The 20,306-nt window shown below is 39.2% G+C and overlaps 1 protein-coding gene across 1 annotated transcript; it reads left to right on the top strand.

The window, feature by feature from the left end:
* The first annotated feature begins 2,437 nt into the window (after positions 1-2,437).
* On the top strand, positions 2,438-19,594 carry ptpn9a (protein tyrosine phosphatase non-receptor type 9a). Its single transcript, XM_088418065.1, has 13 exons — positions 2,438-2,888; positions 9,033-9,176; positions 9,262-9,351; positions 10,316-10,440; positions 11,225-11,330; positions 11,457-11,567; positions 12,730-13,046; positions 13,123-13,210; positions 13,280-13,349; positions 14,070-14,148; positions 14,258-14,408; positions 14,478-14,685; positions 16,124-19,594. Exons 1-13 carry the CDS (start codon positions 2,856-2,858, stop codon positions 16,312-16,314), a joined length of 1,713 nt encoding a protein of 570 aa, XP_088274191.1. The 5' UTR covers positions 2,438-2,855; the 3' UTR covers positions 16,315-19,594.
* Positions 19,595-20,306: the final 712 nt, after the last annotated feature.

Here is a 20,306-nt window from a genome sequence, read left to right as displayed (position 1 = left end):
CGCGATGGATGCAAACGAGTAGTCACGATCCATGCAAATGAGTAGTCACGGTCGATGCAAATGAGTAGTCACGATCGATGCAAATGAGACGCCACGAGCTATCCAATGAGCTGCAAGCAATGGCCGACATAGCAAAATGTCATATTAATTGAAACTAAGACGTTTAGCAACACGCATTCACAATTAATTATTATTATTAATATAAAAGAACGCAATACAATGCAAAAATTAACAAAAACAACAACAACGCCAGGGGGAAACAAACCAAAAACTTACAAACTGAGCAACATACTGGTAACAGCCTACTCATTTGCATGCTCAAGACACGTCGGGAGACGCCCCGTCCGCCATTGCTTGCAGCTCACTGGACAGCTGGGCGACGGGGAGTCCCCGTATTACAATATATTGACGCCCAGTCAGCCATTACCTGCCGCGCATTGGATAGCCGGTGAAATGTCGGCCATTGCTTGCAGCTCATTGGATAGCTCGTGGCTTCTCATTTGCATCGATCGTGACTACTCATTTGCATCGACCGTGACTACTCATTTGCATCGACCGTGACTACTCATTTGCATCGACCGTGACTACTCGTTTGCATCGCTCGTAGTAACTCTGGAGACGCCTCTTCCGGTCATTGCGTGATAGAACATAATACAAATGTGAATAAATGAAAACACAGTCCACACTAAATAAGATACAATACCAGTACATCTAAAAAACAAACATGAAATGAAAATAAGAGAAACATTTATAAAAAAAAAAAAGACCGAGGAAAATGCAATGGCAGCAACGACGAAAGAGGAATCCACACAATAATGGGTGAAATAAAAGCAACTATACAAACCAACAACAATACATTGCAAGTCTAACACGAAAAAGAATAACGTGGAGGTGAAGCCAAGCCACAGAGGGAACAAGGAAATGCCTCAGAAAGAGTGGCAACAAGTGTGGCTACCGGTTGCAGCAGCCACAGACGAACATGGAAATGCCTCGGAAAGAGTGGCTACTGGTGGCATCAAGTGTGGCTACCGGTTGCAGCAGCCACAGACGAACATGGAAATGCCTCGGAAAGAGTGGCTACTGGTGGCATCAAGTGTGGCTACCGGTGGCAGCAGCCACAGACGAACATGGAAATGCCTCGGAAAGAGTGGCTACTAGTGGCATCAAGTGTGGCTACCCGTGGCTCTCGGTGGCAGCTGCCACACAGTCGCCACACTGCATGCCGCTGCCACAAAAAGAGCCTGCTCTTACTGCCGTTTTATGGGAAGCGGTTACGTATTTGTGCGTACTTTGATCAATCTACAATTTTGTTAGGGTTGACTTATTCACCCAATAATTCCTTTAGTGTTTCTTCATTTTGTCAAAGACAAACGACTGTTTGGGGAGAAAAATAGATGATTTTAAGGGTGTTTCCAAACTTTTGACCTGTGCTGTGTATACAAAACGCTTAAAGGCAAAACCAAACCCCAAAAAAATGTTCAATGCAGCCTCGCTAGTCTAAACACCGGATTTTCATTAACACTGTGATTATGGGATAGTATGGAATTATATTTGTGCCACAATCGCGAATGAGCAAAGAAAGATTTTGAGCGAGCAAAAATAGATTTAAAAGTACCAACTGCCCCCCCCCACACACACACACACACACACACACACACACATTTTAGGGGAGACCACCGTCATGTTTTCTCATAGCTCAGGTATTAACCAATCACGACTCAGTTTGCGAATGTCACATGACCAAGCTAAAAAAACGGATTGGTTGTTACCTGAGCCATTCGCTACCGTAATTTCAGTCAAGTGACAAAATAGTCACCCTGTAAAATGGTTAAAACACATTTGGATTTATTTTCCAATTCATATTTCCAATATATATATATATATATATATATATATATATATATATATATATATATATATATATATATATATATATATATATATATATATATATATATATATATATATATATTACTGTGAATGTCGGTACTATAGAACATTATTTTCAAGAAAAAAATGGGGTTGGTCTTCCTCTGTAAACAGATTAATAGTAGTTGCAACGTGACTGATTAAAGAAAAAAATATCTTTCAATAATTATAAAGAAAATAACAAAGAATACGACCACAACAATTTCATCAAATTTCATTTTATCTTTTCTGTAAATTGGGCATCGAAAGGGAGGAACAGGACAAAAAAAATAAAAACAGGACAACAGAATTTGGAAATAAAAAGGGAAGAAATTGGATATATCACCAGTGCTTCGTATATTTTGTTTTAGGAAACTATAATTTACACAAGAAATGTTTGTACGTCAATGTATTTTAAATGTTCCATGCTCCTGTTTTGCTTAGCTGTATTTATGAATGAATGCAATGGGTGGGTGACCCTGTGGTTGCAGTTCCAGTGCTGACCACCAGGGTGTAAGAGAAGCGCGGAAGAAGTGGCTGGCTAGTCACTGGCCTCATTTGCAAGGCAGCAAAAAAGGAGGCGTTCAAGGCTGTCCGATAAAAAAAAAAAAGAATCTCCATGGCTGGAAGAAGTCGAAGGAGATCCGCGCTGCTAGGCTAGGCTAAAGCTAGGCTAAGGCTGGACAGGAGGGGACGGTTCCGAAGGCGGCCGAACATCCATAATCAGGCCTTGTTTTTTTTTTGTCCCCCTCTAGTATGGAAGAGCTTACTGGAAACTTACACCAGAGCCGCGTTGTCGTGTTATTGTGAGGTTGTTGTTTTTTTTTTTTTTTAGATGGAACATTTGAGTTAATTATCCTTGGAAAAAAAAACAGGACCGAACAGTCAACGACCCCCCAGAAGCTTGCTTCTTCCTCCTCCTCCTGTGCGGTGACCGAACTGGTACCATGGCAGCTACTTTGTCGGCCGAAGAAGAACAGGTAGGCCCTTTGTATTCGTGCATGTTCTCAATTCGAGCAAATGGGACCGTGTCAGCGATCGAATGCGGACGGAAATGTTGCCCGAAAAGCCGAGCGGAACTGCTGTTATCGATTTGTGGCGCATTATTGCATCACCGACAGTTCCCATGTGTGTTTGAGTCGTTGTGGGGCGCAAGAACCCCTTCACGCATGTGGAATACCCACCCGAGCCCCCCTCGAGCGGGTGGGGGGCATTGCAGCTTTGGAAAATATGCGCATTTCATGAAAATAATCGTCTTTTGAAGGAAAGCGCTTTCCCCCGTTTTGGGGTTGGTCTTTAAACGCATCATTTTTACTAGTTAAACAGTACGAGTTTGTTACGTAAAGCAACAACTTAACTACACGTTCCCCATTAAGAATGTCATATGACCGATGCAAAAAATGCATTCATCTATTTTTTTAATAACGCTAACCCTTCAATGCCGTTAGCTGCAGGGGCGTAGCCAGAAAATTTTCACTCTGGTGGCCAGGGGTGGCTGTGCACGAATCCGTGTGTGCGTACGTATTTTTTATCGTAGCATTCAGTCAAGGTTTCATTAAATTCAATTCACATGCACAATAACAATGCGATCTATATATTTTTTTTAAAAAAGGTATGAAAGGAGGGTGTTACTTTTTTAGCCAAAACATGAAGTACCCCTAGACTAGTGTGTAATTCTAACACATTTCCATGTCGTGAGATATCAACAGGTGAACTTGGTCTCACTTAATCTGAAAATTACTTTTCTTTAATTGCAGTGATGCATAATGACAGGCTAGAAAAATAATGTAACTAATAGAAATAGTATAACTACACAAAGTACTGTATTTGTTTGAGTGTACTGTGCACAACCGTTGCATTTGCATTTTGGCATTCACAAATATGCATTTTTATTTTTTTCGGAACCGAACCTGCTGAGTCTGCAAAAATCTTTGCCTACTAACCATTTACTGACCAAAAAAAAAAAAAAAAAGGACACACCATATTTTTTTTGTCATTTTCTTGGCCGAATACTAGACTTCATGTACATTTAATGACATTTATGTATGGTTGAGCCATGATTTTTTTTTTCCTGTCGTAAATATTTTAAGAGGCCTCAATCATATGTATTGTATGCCTAAAATAACAAGCAAATTTTTTGGCGCTGTTCATGAAATACTCTGTTTATTGTCATAATTGATAAACTTCACTGCATCACACTGAGAGCAGTTTGTTATACTTTTCTCATCTCTTGCAGAGTTATGAGTACAAACGAATTATGTGCTTGCCAAGTGTACTATGCTGTGACTCGAATAATTAGCCGAGATGAATGAGGCGTTTGAAATGATGAAGCGAACGCCCCGTGAATCGTGGCAATTAGAATTGGCGGGAGAATACAAAATAACGTACAACTACTCAAGCTGACAGGCATAACTGAGGCAAATGGTTTATAAGTCCGACATTTTTGTTGACTGAAGTATCAGCATTAAAATACACTTTCTTGTGAGTATGTTTTCAACAAAAATACAACAATTTTATTCATTGTAGCCTGGGTAAGAGAGAATATGCAAAACATGTCAAAGTCAGTGACAAAATCACATTTGGACACCGCCCATCATCCTAAAACAAATTCAAATAACAAATAAGGCAGTCTTGAAATGAACTTTTGCAACAAGGTACGTGTGTTAGCGTGTCTCCGCTTGCAGAAATCAATACTAGAGTCTCGCTTGAGGTTATTATACAGTAAGAATCCGATACCTGGTTATACCAAACCACGAGCTATTGTAATATTCTGAACAGTTTAGACATGTTTTATACCACATTTTGTTCCAGACGCACGTGATTTTTTTTACGGTCGCAGTGTAACACTAATTACTCGCAAGGAAAACTTACATGGTCATTTCCCCCCAAGTATCAGTGGCTGGTATCGATGGCCTCGAGGAGTATCTAATATCCTGAAAAAGCCTGATATCAGCCTGATACCATGTATTTGTACCCATCTCTTCTTTCAGCTTTAAAGGGAATACTGAACCTTTTAGCCATTTTCAGAAATAATAAGATCATATTTTTTCTGCGAATAAATGGAAAATTATTATTCATGTCCCATCAATACCTTTAAAGACAAAAATGTCCCCTCGCCGTCGACCTCAAAATGACATCAACTGTTTTCAAGGCTCACGTCACATGACCAAAGCCAGAAAATAGGTGAGCCCTGTTGGGAGGACATTTATAGTTTTAAAAACAATTCTCAAGGGGAGGGGATGTATTTCCCATCCTAAACATTAGGTACACCGAGACCAGTTATTCCCGACCACATGACATGACCCAACCCAGACAAAAGCCGAGTCATGATTGGTCATTGCCTGAGCCTTGAGCGTGTATGATCATTTTGATTTGACAGCAAGTGTAGAAAATCTTTTTAAAGACATTAATGTAGCCATCACATTCATTATTGACAACTAATATTTGTTCTCACTGCTGAAAATGCCGAAAAAATTTTTAGTATCCCTTAAAATGTAGAACAATGACTACCTAGTACTCTGGCTTCTTCGTTCCACATTCCAAAAACGTGCCTCATCGGTTAATTGTCTTACATTTATTGTAGACGTGATAATGAGTGGAAAAATCTCTGACTGTATGTGCCCAACAAGTGACTGACAACAATTCCGAGGTACACACCGCCCAAAGTCAGCTGGTGTAGGTTCCAACCAGAGAATGGACGAAGAAATTACGCCTAGACTGAGGTCACTTTGTGACCTCAAATTCCCATTCGGAGTTAGCATGTTTTTTCGATGGTTATTTCTGCCTAACGATAATTTTTTTAGCCGGTAGAAAGCCGAATCTGGCAACTTCATTTCCTGTGTGACATCATCATTTTTTGGGGGGGGTATTTTTTGGTGGTGGGGGGTTCCAATGATGTGTGTGTATGTCAATAGAACGCACGCAGTCAAAGCGGAACTTCATTCAAGCAGCTGTTAAAAGCATTTCCACGAGACTGTGGATTTTGAGGGGCGGGGTTAGTTACAGAGCGCACGTGTGTGTGTGTGTAGCATGTGCTTTTGTACATGTGTGTTGCATGTGCACCCAGGAAGCAGAGAAAGTGGGAAGAGAGCGCCTAGAGCGTTGTTATCGACTTCCTGTTTTTGGGCATCGACCGCGTCGTCCTAAATGGAAGCCAGGCTACAGCTGCTATTTGACTATTTGGCAGGCGTGTTACCAAACACAACATAGGCAAATGCTTTTTCAAATCCCGTTCATGCTTGCGGGGGGAAAACGTTGCTGAGCTTCCCATCAGGCGTTGGATGTGTTGCATGCAGAGTTTTTTGATCTGTTCTGTTTTCAAACAAAAGGGAGAAACTAGCGGTCTCGAAATGTACATTTTAATTTGTATAGAGGGCTGGCCCATACAATCAAAATATAAGTAAAATGTCATTCTGGATTATTATGATTTTAATCAACAAAATAAACCCAACAAATATTGATTTCAAGGTTTGATTTCTTTCAAAACAAATCCTGTCTGATAATGTATGCTGATTTTAAATTAGCTTGAACCTGAACACGCATTGATAGTTTTTGCACATGTTTTAAGTATCATAAACAAATAGGGGGTACGAGTAACACTAGGGGTGCATGAAAGCACTTTGGTGGGGGTTACAGGATATTTTTGCTTGTATTTTTTAAGTATCATAAACAAATGAGGGGTACGAGTAACACTAGGGGCGCATTAAGGTACTTTGGAAGGGGTTACAGGATATTTGTACATGTATTTTTTATACTGTGACAATAGCAGTACTGTTTCTTTGAATGAGTTCGTGTGAGCCTTTATAAAGCATTATGAGCATCATCTGGTATAGATAAAAGCACTTTCTGTACAAATGCACTTCATTTACTTTTACTTCATTTTACTTTACTTTTTTCAAATTAAGAGCAAATTAATTGGAACCTGAATAACATATTGCTAAGTTGTTTTATAGTGACTTTTTGCATAACGACAAATGTGTATGGGCCCAAAAAAGGGTAACGCTTGATGAAAATGCAAATTTTACGAGCGAGAAAAGGAGTATGCAAAAGTTAGTATGCATTAACAAACGATGATGGTGCTCCGCTATCAAGAAATGAAGACGTCAGTGCCAGGGAGAAATGGGTGTCAGGTATCGTTTCCCCCGCAGGATAATTTTTCAAAACATTGTCCAAACTCAAGTATGCAGTTTTGTTGGAACAGCGGTCATGGAAATTGCCTCTCCTTGATAATCCAACATTGCGGAACACTGAGAGGAAACATCTGCCTCAATCAGGTAAATATTTATGCATCCTCAAGGAAACAAATAAGTGACTCCTTGGCTATCGGCGCGCCGACGCCGCACCAGAACGGATCCGTGGATTTGATCCCAGCAGCCCCCCTCCTGTGGAACCAAACAAAAGTGTCTGCTCCAGGAAGTCAGGGTCACGGGGAGCATACCTGACAGGAAGTTGCCTTTGGCGCAAAGCCTTATGAGACTGAACTTGACTTTAGGCCTATCAATGACGTTGTTATACTCCTGATTGGATACGAAATGATGTAAGCTTCCCGCTAAACACTATGACAGATATTTACCCTCAGGAGTGTAAAACGAGACGAGCCCCTATTTTGCCTAGTGAGACCAAATGGAGCGCTCCGATGGATCTAAAGTGTCAGGTGCACTGCTAGCTCACGTTGTGCATGTTAAGGCCCGGGAACAGAGCAGAAGCTTTATGTCTAGTCGTCTTTCCTCGAGAGTGAGAGAGGGAAGCGCAGACACAGCGGCATCCTGTCTTCAGGCCCCGCCGCCCCTCACTGAGCGTTTTGTACTTCTAAAGAGAATCCCATAAGTGGACTTCCTGCACCCCCCCAACCCCTTCCCCCCCGACTCCCTCCGCGCTTGCGGCTCTCGTCTGACCACAAAAAGCAGAAGGCGGCGTTGTTTGGGGTGCTGAAATGCCCTCCCCCCACACACCTCCCTCAGACTGCTAAATATTTGACGGTGTTTCAGGGAACCCTTTATCAAAGTCGATAGGAGTTATATCGCTTTGATAAACTGTTGTATATATTTGTTTACGGAACTGCAGGTTGAGTGAGGCCTTTTTTGGAATTGATATTTTTCCAACTGCGAACGGCTAAAAATAGTGAGTAAGTGACTTGCCCCCTCATTTTTGGTTGTTAACACACACAGATTTCTTGGAAATGATCATGGTCCTTTTGTTCCGCTCCCTCTTCCCTTGGGTTCTTTTCTGTGGCTGCTGCCGGATTCCACAAGAAGCTCATTAGCATCTCCTGACACAGTTGGCGGAAGCTCATTTATAAGCTTCAGCGTCACGCTTTAGATGATGACGATGACGGGAGCGGATTCAACTATGGGTGGTGTAAAATTATAGCAACGTACATGTGCACGACAGTTTTTGCTATTGTGTTATCTATGCTAACTCGGTCGCTAAGTTTATCGAAGAGCCTCATGTGAAGGCGTTTTTTTGTTTTAGCTAATGCAAGTGTATGCTATTGGTTATCCTCAATAGTGCATTCACTGTATAATTTAAGATAGCATGTTAGCTAGTACGATTGATTAGCCGCATGTGAAGATGGTTTGTTTGGTATATAATTGTGCTTCGTATATTGTTTATGCTAGCGCGTTAGCTAATTCAATTGATTAGTCTCACTTAAAAGTGCTTGGTGTATTAATTAAGATAGCGTATTAGCTTATACCATTGCCATTACTATTAACATTAGCCTCTTATGAAGACTATTTGTTACTTATGATAAATTAGCTTATTATATTATGCTAGCATTAAGCTAGCATGTGGTTGTTCTTTATGATAATTGTGCTTTATGTTATTCATGCTAGCATGCTAACTAATACTATTGTTTAATCTCAAGTGAAGGTGGTTTATGATACTTGTGCTTTGTATGTTATTTAAGCTAGCATGCTAGCTAATACTATTAGTTAGCCTCCTGTGAAGGTGGTTTGTTTGTGTTGAATAAATGAACTGCATACTGAATTGTTGCTTATGTAACATGTGTTTGTGCTGGATAAATGATTTGGATGCTTCACGATCCTCCACCCAGCTTGTAGCTAATTCTGCTAAAGTATTTTTGTAGGTTCTTTTGATTGTGACATTTGCATCATCTCTTTCAGGCCATCAGACAATTCCTGGAGGAAATTACCAAGTGGACCAGTCAGCATGGAGTCTCGCCGCTATCCAGAGAATTGGCCGTCAAGTTCCTCATGGCGCGCAAATTCGACGTGCTCCGAGCCATCGAGCTGTTCCACTGCTACAGGGTATGCAAGGTTCCTTCTTTTGTGGCCATCTTGTGTTAAAGGCGTTGCCCTCATTCAAACTGATTTCGCCTGGCGGTTTCACCAGGAAACGCGTCTCAAAGAAGGAATCGTCAGACTTCAGCCTCAGGAAGAACCTCTGCGGTCCGAACTCCTCAGCGGAAAGTTCACGGTGCTGGTAAGGTCAACAACATTTACAACCTGAGCACTTTTGGCACTGATGTCATTTTCAGTTGACAGGAAGTGACCAAATGGCCGCCACTGAGATTGTTTAAAAACATGTGGAATTTAATGCTTAATTAATGTTCCACAATATGAATTAATGTAGCATATTTATACTAGTGGACGTACATAGAACATATCATCAAGAAAATTTTGGACTTGACTACCCCTTTAACTCATTCACAAGGCATACACACAGTGTGTATATGCCCTTGTAAAAAAATTAATCCAAGGTACTTTTTTTTTCCATTTCTTTGCAAGTGTTAGGTAAACGAGGTTTGAAAGATGGCTGGCCCTAAATGAGTTTATGTATTCCATAAATACACTCGCTCAAATAATGGTCTCCACCCTAGAAGCTTTGCAACCAAATAAAGCAATTGAATGCCCCTTGGCTCTCTTTGTGGAAATGTGGTATTTGTATTTAATTATCACTCCACTTTGCAAGTTTGAGGTATGAATGTACAACTTTTACAAGCAGTGACATGTTCTAATTTGGAATCAAATGTTTCCTAGTCAACTGGAAATACAGCATTAAGATATATTTTAGGTATTTGTAATGCAAATCCCGCTCGTAAACGACTGGCTTCCCTGCTGATGCGGCCCGATTGATGCGGATGCTGCACCCGTTGTTCATATCCTGTCTGGAGTATTTTTAGCAATATCCCTGTATCGGGTGCTATTAAATTGTCTTCCTTACTCAGCGTCATTTACTGAATCTAGAATTGCTCCTCCTGCTATGAAAAAAAAAGGAAAAAAAAACAAGTTAATTCTAGTGCCCCCATGTGGTCAATTCTTAAATTGTTGCATTTTATTTAAGCTTCACTCAGGGAGTTTTTAACGTGGTGAACATGGATTACAAGGAAATAATCTTGTTTTTCGCAGTTGAAATTGCAATACAATTTTTCTGTGTGTTATTGCAGAGTGCGCGGGATCCATCGGGTGCCTCCATCGCCTTGTACACTGCCAAACTTCATCACCCAAACAAGACGGGTAACCATGTTGTCCTGCAGGCACTATTCTACCTCCTGGATCGTGCCGTCGAGAGGTCAGCATCCTGGAAAAATGCAATCCACTTTTTAATACCGTTGCTTTCACATCACAATTAAGGAAACCATTCGGTTTATATACTAAAAAAACTCAGTTGCACAGCTTGCAACTGTGCCATGTGCGTTTTATGGAACCAGAATCATGAATAAACTGATAAATGTAAAAACAATTGAAGATATTAGACCAGAGGTGCTCATTATAGAATGTAATGTCTTTATTATCATTATTGACCTTCGTTTTAACTTGTTAAAACGATGGACGCGTGCGTTTACAACAATAACTTTAAGATAACTCAGTTTAAAACAATAAAACAAGACAAAGTCAATGCACACAAAGCAAACAATCAAAATTACAAATGTACACATTAACAAAAACAGAAGAATTTTAATGCCACTACAAAAATTGGAATTTACAAATTAATGATGGACTGATGGGTTTTTTTTTTGTTCAGGGCCGATACAATTAGTCAAGGAGATGGTTAACCGATATATGGAGACAATATTCATTTTTGATAAAAAAAAAAAATACTGCTTTTAAAATATACAAAATCGTTTAGCAACTCATAATCTTTGTTCTTCAAGTGTATCATATTAAACAAACTAGTTTTCAGGTTTGCATAATGCACATTTTCTTTAAATTAATTAATTTACTTAATAATTATTATAAAAACCACTTGAAAACCTTTTCTCTGGGAAATGTCCCCCCCCAAAAAAATGAAAACGTTCTGCATGTAAAGTAAATAAGCAGTCAAAAGATCGTACCTCCATATTTGTCGTCGACAGCTTTGAGACCCAGAGGAACGGCTTGGTGTTCATTTACGACATGGCCGGCTCAAACTACACAAACTTCGAGCTGGACTTGAGCAAGAAGATTCTCAACTTACTGAAGGTTCGCTTTTTATTGTTCCTTTAGATGACAACACATTTTTAATAAAAGTACATTGCAAATGTCAACATCTGAGGGGGAATTTTCCACTTTTCTATTTGAATTATTTGCCGTCACTTTTACTGTTAGGGGGCGTTCCCCGCCAGGCTGAAAAAGGTTTTGATTGTTGGGGCCCCGGTGTGGTTTCGAGTGCCCTACAACTTGCTCAGTCTGCTGCTGAAGGAGAAACTTCGAGAGCGGGTAAGCGACAAGAAAGCTTCCTGTATTTATTTATTTTTTTTAACATCATCTCTTGGGTCTTATTATTTAGTTATTTTTACTACAAATTAGGGTGGTAAAATAAAAAAGATTTCGGCTAAAGTTTTTTTTATGTAATAAATCCCATGTAAATATGGATTCTGATTTTTAATCCGTTTGAATACTAACTTAGCGTTCATATATATTCATATTTTTTCTTTCAAAAATAGCTTTTTATAGCGTGTGCCTAACTTGCTTAAAAGTCGCAATAAAGTTGGTCTTAGCAACTTTTGTACACACATCTTGTAAAGCCATCCAGCATTCTGTCATGCAAAACTCAATAATACAATTTAGCTCATTTAGGTATTCGGGTCACATTCTTTGGGTCATTTTATGCCACGTAATTCTCTCAGTATTTTAACCAAGGGATGGTACACTCCTGGAAAGAAGTTGTCACGCCATGTTGAATTTTGACACGTGGTCACCATCTGGGTGAAATTTCAGCTCCCTGGTGTTTTCTTTCAATACTTTTGATGTGTTTGCCTTTGATGTTAAGATCAAAAGGTTGGACAAAATATCACACAATGGTTAAGAAAACAAATTGTCACCATCTGGGTGAAATTTCAGCTCCCTCGTGTTTTCTTTCTTTGCATTTCATTTGATGTGAAATGCCTTTGAGGTAAAAATTAGACAAAATACTTCACAAGGGTCAAAATAACACATTTAATTAGATTTATTGCCCAGCCCACAGTTGGGTAAAGGATTTTTGGGATTACATAATATTTTTGTCAATAAGGTACTATAATTGCATGAGGGCAAGGAGTGCCATAGTCACAGATATGATTTTTTTTTCAAATCACATTGTGCCATTTGCTGTTAATCTAAAAGGACTTTCTGATGGCTAAGGTATCGACTAATCAAAGCTCAGCTTGTGAACGTCGTATGATTGGTTGTTAGCCTAGCCTCGAGCACAGGATTTGTTATGACTATTTTGTTTTTAAAGGTATGAATCGTGCAAGAAAAATAACTGAGCTTTCAAATTAATTATAGACACAATAATAACATTTTACGGCGTTAATAAACAGGACAAAGTAAAAAATAAATAAATAAATTGCCCTTCACTGACAGCTTGAACTCAGCATGGCTTCTTGGAACGTATCTCCAGGTTCAGATGGTAAAGATGGCCGAGCTGCGCCAGCACCTCCCCAGGGACTGCCTCCCCCAGCACCTGGGCGGCTTGCTTCCCCTGGACTCCTTCAGCTGGAACCAGCAGCTTCTGGCGGGCCAGAACGGCCGCGTGGACCCCGTGGACGAGCTGGTGGGCATCCCCCTGGAGGACTCGTCCGTTCACGTCCCAGGCCCCGAATCCATGCGGCCGCAAGAGCTGCTGACGCACCTCGGCAGGCTTCAGCGCTCCGGCATCCACATGGAGTACGAGGAGCTACGCAAAGAGGCGCCGCCCGGAACCTTCCACTGTGCACAGTGAGCTCATTAAAATTTCTAAAAAAATGATGAAACCTTGGAGCCCATGATGATTTTGTTTTGGTTTTGTTTACAGAGCCGTCTACAATCTGGAGAGGAATCGATATGGAGACGTTCTGTGCCTCGATCAAACGAGAGTCCGCCTGAAACCCAGGAGGAACGAGGTTTGGCGTTGGCCCACCCGAGCTCGACTTTGTCCGTAAAGTGCTTCATTGAGAAATGTTTTCCAACAGAGATCTGACTACATCAACGCCAGCTTCATGGATGGCTATAAACAGAAGAACGCGTATATCGGGACTCAAGGTACGCTGGCAGGAAAGCGCGCATTTTACAGATGCAAATTTTTGTTTTGTTAGGACGAATTTGATTATTAGGGATGCCGGTAACCGATATTTGTGGCTGTTATTCATTTGAAATAAAAGGGGACATAGAAGCATCATACAAATAAACTAAATGCGATTCTTAAACTTCGGATGGAATCCTCATAGCTCCAAAATTATCGCTTTTCAGGAGGCCTCAAAGATGGCCAATATGTTCGATCAGAAATGTCCAACTAGAAATGGGTGGTATATGTTGCCATTAAATAAAATCTTAATTTTTCTTTTCAGTAATTTTGGAAGGTTACGATTTTAAGTCATGGGCCCAACAAGCGTTTATTCAAAAATTAATCCTGTGCAAAATGGACAGTAAAAATGTATACTTACTTAAAATCTGTCTGCCACTTGTGCACAACCTTGATTTTGCGATTCAGCAACTTTTGTTATTGTTTACGCAAATATGCTTCCGAATATTTTTTATGAACTTCTTGGAACTACATGTTGTGTAAATGTGCGGGTCATTAACTTTCATAGTTGAAAAAAAAGTGTGTTTATTGAAAATACATGTGTACCAAGAATCGAGCTGTGTGGTACACCAATTTGTCATTTAAGTGTGAAGATTTGACACTTGCAACTAATTAGATTTTTGGAAAACCTGAGCTTCGGGATATGAACTGATATTAATATTGTCTCTCACAATTTGTAGGTCCACTGGAAAAGACCTACGGTGACTTTTGGAGAATGGTTTGGGAACAAAGAGTGCTTGTTGTTGTCATGACAACCAGGTGACTTTTTTTTCAGCAATTGTGGCGAGTTGTGGTAGAACCTAAAAGTGAACTACTTTTGGGTTGTAAAGTTTGCGGGAAAAGTATCTAAAGTTGCTCATGGTTGCAGGACAGAGGAAGGCAGCCGACGGAAATGTGGACAGTACTGGCCTCTGGACCAAGGCGGGCAGGAGGTCTACGACCACATAGCAGTGGTCAATCAAAGGGTGGACCACCACACCCACTACAACCGCACCATCCTCGAGCTGCACAACACTGAGGTAAAACCACTCTTCATTTTTTTCAACATCTGACAGATGTAGCTAAGATGTCCCCATGGTCCAAAACAGACTTGCGAACAGAGACAAGTGAGTCATTTCCAGTACCTCAGCTGGCCCGACTACGGCGTCCCCACCTCGGCGGTGACTCTCATCGACTTCCTGGCGGCCGTGAAGCGGGAGCAATGTAATATGATCAAAGCTTTGGGACCTCAGTGGACGGGACATCCGCAGGGACCCCCCATGGTGGTCCACTGTAGCGCTGGGATCGGGAGGACAGGTGAGGAAGCCTCAGCACTGAAATATAAAGTTCCGACTGCTACATTAAACAGAAAGTACCATCTAGAGCAGTCAAAAATATCACGAGTTCTCCATGAAGCTTCATTTGTTCATCACTAGCTTGGCTTGGGAAAATGAAGCTTCATGCAATGTACTTGTAATTATTCTTTACTCCTTCAGATGGTGCTCTTGGTTTGAAGATAAAAGCTAATGAAACACGTGAAATTTTCACTGCTACTTTCAACAAAAAGTCCCATGCAGAGGAGTCAAAAATATTATGAATTCTTCATGAAGCTTCATTTGTTCATCACTAATCTTGGCTTGGGAAAATGAAGCTTCATAACGCACTTGTAATTATTCTTTACTCCTCCAGATGGTGCTCTTGGTTTGAAGATAAAAGCTAATGAAACACGTGAAATTTTCACTGCTACTTTAAACAAAAAGTCCCATCCAGAGCATTCAAAAATAATCACAAATTCTTCATGAAGCTTCATTTGTTCATCACTAATCTTGGCTTGGGAAAATGAAGCTTCATAACGCACTTGTAATTATTCTTTACTCCTCCAGATGGTGCTCTTGGTTTGAAGATAAAAGCTAATGAAACACGTGAAATTTTCACTGCTACTTTAAACAAAAAGTCCCATCCAGAGCATTCAAAAATAATCACAAATTCTTCATGAAGCTTCATTTGTTCATCACTAATCTTGGCTTGGGAAAATGAAGCTTCATAACGCACTTGTAATTATTCTTTACTCCTCCAGATGGTGCTCTTGGTTTGAAGATAAAAGCTAAGGAAGCTCATTTTAAACTTCTGAATTCTTGGTATACAAATGTTGAAAAAGTTTTTTGAGGGGTGGGGGGGTTATGTCCTTTTATGTAGGACTCCCAGCAAGATGCATATTTTCTAAGACCAGTTTTTCAAAGGTTGGAAAGTTTTTTTTGTTTTTTTTTTAATCATTATTATTATTGTCATTGAGAAAGTAGTAGTGATAATCAGGAAACTTGTTGAAGGTTAAAAAAAAAGAATCACTGAAGAGAAGCAATACAATTTTAGCTTAGTATGTATATTGGCTTATAAAAAATATTGTTATTTTTTTTCCTCATTTCTGCCCCTAATAACCAGAAAAATGCAAGGTGCAATACAGTCATTTTATTGTATTTATTATATGTATTTGTCATTGTCTATTCTTTATCAGAATATAAAAACTGGTCTCTTTTGGGACCTAATATTTACACCATGACACTGTTTATATTCTGTATCTAGTTGACTGTGCGCTTGCATCTCAAATTTTTGCTCTCAAGTCAAAGCAAAAAAACAAACTACTTTCTCTCAAAGGGCCTGGAGCCAAGATTGGAAACCAGAATCTAATAACAATGCGACCGACTTGCTAAGCACCAGTTAATAATTTTTTTTATTTATCCTTTTTCTCCTTCCTCAGGTACGTTCTGCGCCTTGGACATCTGTCTGTCCCAGCTGCAAGACGTGGGCTCGTTGAACGTGTGTCAGACGGTGCGACGCATGAGAACACAGAGAGCCTTCAGTATCCAAACCCCGGACCAGTACTACTTCTGCTACAACGCCATTTTGGAGCACGCTCAAAGGCAAGGCCTGCTCCCGGCCAATCAGTGAGCTCCGCTTTATTCCGCACCTTCTCCTCGCGCAAACAAAAATCTGCTGTTCGCTGCAAGACACGCTTCTGGACAAATGCTGTTCTTTTCTTTCCTGGGACCATTTTGTCAGCATGTGACCGTGTGTGTGTGTGCGCGTGTGCGTGTGTGTGTGTGTGTGTGTGTGAGAGAGAAGCCCAGCAAACAACTGGTGAGTGTGTTGTTTTTTTGTTTTTTTTTTCTCATTGCCTGGCAGCCCAACCAGTAAACTTTTTTTTTCTATTAACCTTTTCTGCGCAAACTATAATTTGGGAAAGCATTCATAATTTTTAGATGACTATACAATAAATTCCCGCTCTTCGCATGTGAGCAAAGCAAAGGTCTAAATTAGATAGTTGACACCGGAACTTTTTTTTTTTTTTTTAGATGTTCAATAAGTTTCAACCTTTAATAGAACTACATTCCAGAAAAAAAGGGGTCCATATTGAACTCTTCTCACAACTTTATCATGAAAAATATTTGCTCATATATACATGTGGTGAAGACTCTCCACTAATAACCCTGTTTAAACTAAGCTCCTACATATATGGATATTAGTCTCAGAGATTTATCACATTTATCACATACTTCCTTATAAGGCTGCAGTGAGCGATTATTTGATGAATCAATTGATTTGTCAATTAATTGATTATTCAGATTTTTTTAAATTTGTTTGAAATTTTATATCCTTTTATTCAAAAACAGGATATTTTCTCAGTGCAGGAAAAACAATTATTATTCGTTGCTGGTTTGCTGTGTAACTTGTCAGAAAATAAGCTAAAATATTGATAATTGTTTTCCAAAGTAAACGCAAATGTTTTAAATATCTTGTCTTGATTTAACAATGATAATGTGCATTTATAGAGGACTAAAATATACTCATAAATCAAAAATCATTTATAGAGGACTAAAAATAGAGCACTAGAAATCTGAGAATATTTCCAGCCGAGGGGCTATAATTTTAGTCTCAAAATGATTAATCGCTCGAAAAAATGATCGCCGATTTTTGATTATCGATTAGTTTTCGATGAATCGTCGCACCTCCACTTCCTTTATATTGATTACTACTTTTTTCAGCTTGTTAGGGTGTTCTAGAAACAGCACAAAAGTATACAGAAATGCTTGCAGGTGAATTTTTCAGCAAATATTGACAAATATGTGAAACTGTAAATAGTGACCCACAAAATAAGCAGGGGTTTTTTTTTTTTATTACCTCTGTTTATGTGGGGGTTTTTTTCTCCATGGTGGGTAAAATTTTCATTTAAATAAATGCACAATTTTCTTAACGGGGAGCAAACGTGGCTGCTAAATCGATCCCGATGGGTTTAAGTCCGTACTTCAGAGTTGTTTTAGCACAAATTGGAAGTCAGAGTTGCTGGTACGAGCGAGCAGCGAAAGACCTTCTTTGTGCAACTTCGCACAATACAACAAACACACTATGACACACCGCCAATTCCCTCGCACATTCCATCCATTTTCTATACTGCGCAACCGATATTCACACTCACGTTCCCATCTGAGGACAATTTTGCGTGTTCCGTGAACTTAAAATCCGCACCAGAAAGCCACATTCGAACCTCCAAATCGAAGTGAAAAATCTCTGTTAATGATGGGAAAATGAAGCTTCATGAAGCACTTGATATTTTTTCTCCTCTCGATAGAAATGGATGAGGTTTAACTCATTCAGTCCCACTTATTTTTTTTCCCTTGGGACATTCAATTCTAGCTACTTACTACAAAGGACATTTTTTTGGCGTTCTTTGCTTATGTTTTTTTCCCGTTACGAAGTGGAATATGATTTTTTTCGTCCCCTTGTTACGGCCTTTTTCCCGCCTTACGGCATCAACAACAATTACAATTTTCAAACGTGGCGGTCAGTTGTGCGTGCACTACTCGCGCCACTGCGTACGTCACGAAGATGCTGATCTGCTATTGGTCGGCGTCATGGCGTCCCTAAGATGCTGGTCTGCGATTGGTCGGCGTCACTAAGACTTGATCTCATGCGAGTGCTTACGATATCGTATTTATTGTGCATTTTAGTGCTTGATTCAAACTTTAATACATTAGCCGTGGGTCCCAAGATTGCCCGTAATGTTAAGAAGATGATTACTATGAAAACAAAGAAATACGAAGAAGGCACGTGCATCGTTAGCCTCGCCAGAGATTATGGCCGTAATTACAGTAGCTTAAGTCACGTCACTCCAAAGTTAAATACAATTTCATTTTTCTTTTATATAAAGTATATATTTTATTTATGATGTTATTCAATTTTATACATGTATATTATATATAACTAGTACTTAATATACTATTTTGTGACTCGTTTTTAATATGTTTATGAAATGTTGATGTTTTTACCTGGGGTTTTGCACGCATTAACTAATTGACATAGGTTTATTTTCCCTACCATACTATAAACTATAAATCGCAGGGCTCAAATCATGAGAAAAAAGTTGCGGCTTATATTCTGAAATTTGCGATGAATAAAATACGTACAATGTCTGGATTAAAAAAATAATAATAATACGTAAAAATGCCTCTTTGGCATTGAATGAGTAAAACCCAAATCGCCCTCTAGAGGAGTCAAAAAATATCACAGTACTTTACGAAGCTTCGTTTGACCATTCCTACTGTTTGTTCATGAGTGCAATACCCCCCTCCCCTCCATACACACACATCATGTCTTAGCACTTTTCACCAAGAGCCCCAGTATACTTGGAAATATCCGCAGCGATGTATGTAGAGATAATATAAATATGAACCATGTATTGACCTCAAGGCTCTCCAGAATGCACACGTGTGCCTACCTTAAGTCCCAAGTGATGCGCGAGACCTATTTGAAATCTTGTTGTTTTGTCTGTTGCTTTTAAAGTTCCACTGTGGTTGTAAATGTGTGCTTTCATCTGGCCACATTGTTTTGAAATATATATGTATGTATAATATCAGAGTATACCGTATTATCGTATGTGTGTTATGCGCCATGTCGTATTCGTTTTTTTTTTTTATCTTAACTACGGAATTCATATTGAATTTACTGGTAGTGAAGCGTTTTTATGTCAGCCGTCTTTTTTTTTTTTCTTCTTTCAAAGCCAAAATGTGGCCTATTTTTATTTTTCTATGCTATTCTATAGCTGTTTTCATAAAGGATATATACAGTTATCTACATTAATTTTATATTTGTTTTGTTATAACCTATTACTGTACTTTATCATTCTTGTGAATACTGAATCAAGCTATACTGTAATAAATACCAACCATGTCAATTTTTGGTTTGCTTGTATCATTCTTTGATGACGGCTTTGTTAAATATATATGTGTGTGTGTGTATAATATCAGAATATACTGAAAACTGGATGTCATTTTTTTTTTATTTTTTCACTTTACTTTTGGTTTTATTCTTGCTAAGTAAATTAAGTCAAAACAGCTTCACAAATTTATCCTCATAACATTTCATGATTTTTTATTTAATCACGATAAAACTATTCATAAATTCAACCTTATTTTACACAAAACATTTGTGACTATTTGTTTTTGTTGTTGGTTTTTTTTCTAACAAAGTTGTGACTTAGTTATTGAGAAATTATTTTTAAGGGCTCAAAAATATTTTATCTGAAAAAATTTTTAAAACAAACCAACGCCTTGGAAGTAAAATACAAACAGGGCAATCTGCACAAACAATTAACGATGGAACGCAATCAAAAGTTTTTCATGGAGCATAGAGAATATGCCTGTGAGTTCTACTTTTCCTGTCTACATGTGTTGCTGCACCATTTGTGCTTTATGACACTGGCTAGTTTGTTTTGTATAAAACATTTTAGATTTTGATTTTGAAGTGGAGGTACCACCGTGCTGTATTTGGTGTGCGTAGTACATGGACGTTTCTATAATGAAGAAAGAAAATCACGGTTCGCAGTTCCGTAAATAGTGTGCGTGTATTTTAGCGGGTTCGCTTCAAATCTAGTGACGTAACGCGTG

This window comes from Hippichthys cyanospilos, chromosome 6, assembly GCF_059441005.1.
Source record: "Hippichthys cyanospilos isolate Australia breed blue-spotted pipefish chromosome 6, RoL_Hcya_1.0, whole genome shotgun sequence".
Lineage (NCBI taxonomy): Eukaryota > Metazoa > Chordata > Actinopteri > Syngnathiformes > Syngnathidae > Hippichthys > Hippichthys cyanospilos.
This window is presented reverse-complemented; position numbering and strand designations above follow the sequence as displayed.

Bases quoted from the DNA above. Each gene is read 5' to 3' on its own strand.
- ptpn9a (XM_088418065.1), top strand. From the start codon at position 2,856: ATGGCAGCTACTTTGTCGGCCGAAGAAGAACAG. The intron at 9,352-10,315 runs GTAAGGTCAACA...GTGTTATTGCAG, and splicing joins GCGGAAAGTTCACGGTGCTG to AGTGCGCGGGATCCATCGGG. The intron at 10,441-11,224 runs GTCAGCATCCTG...TGTCGTCGACAG, and splicing joins CTGGATCGTGCCGTCGAGAG to CTTTGAGACCCAGAGGAACG.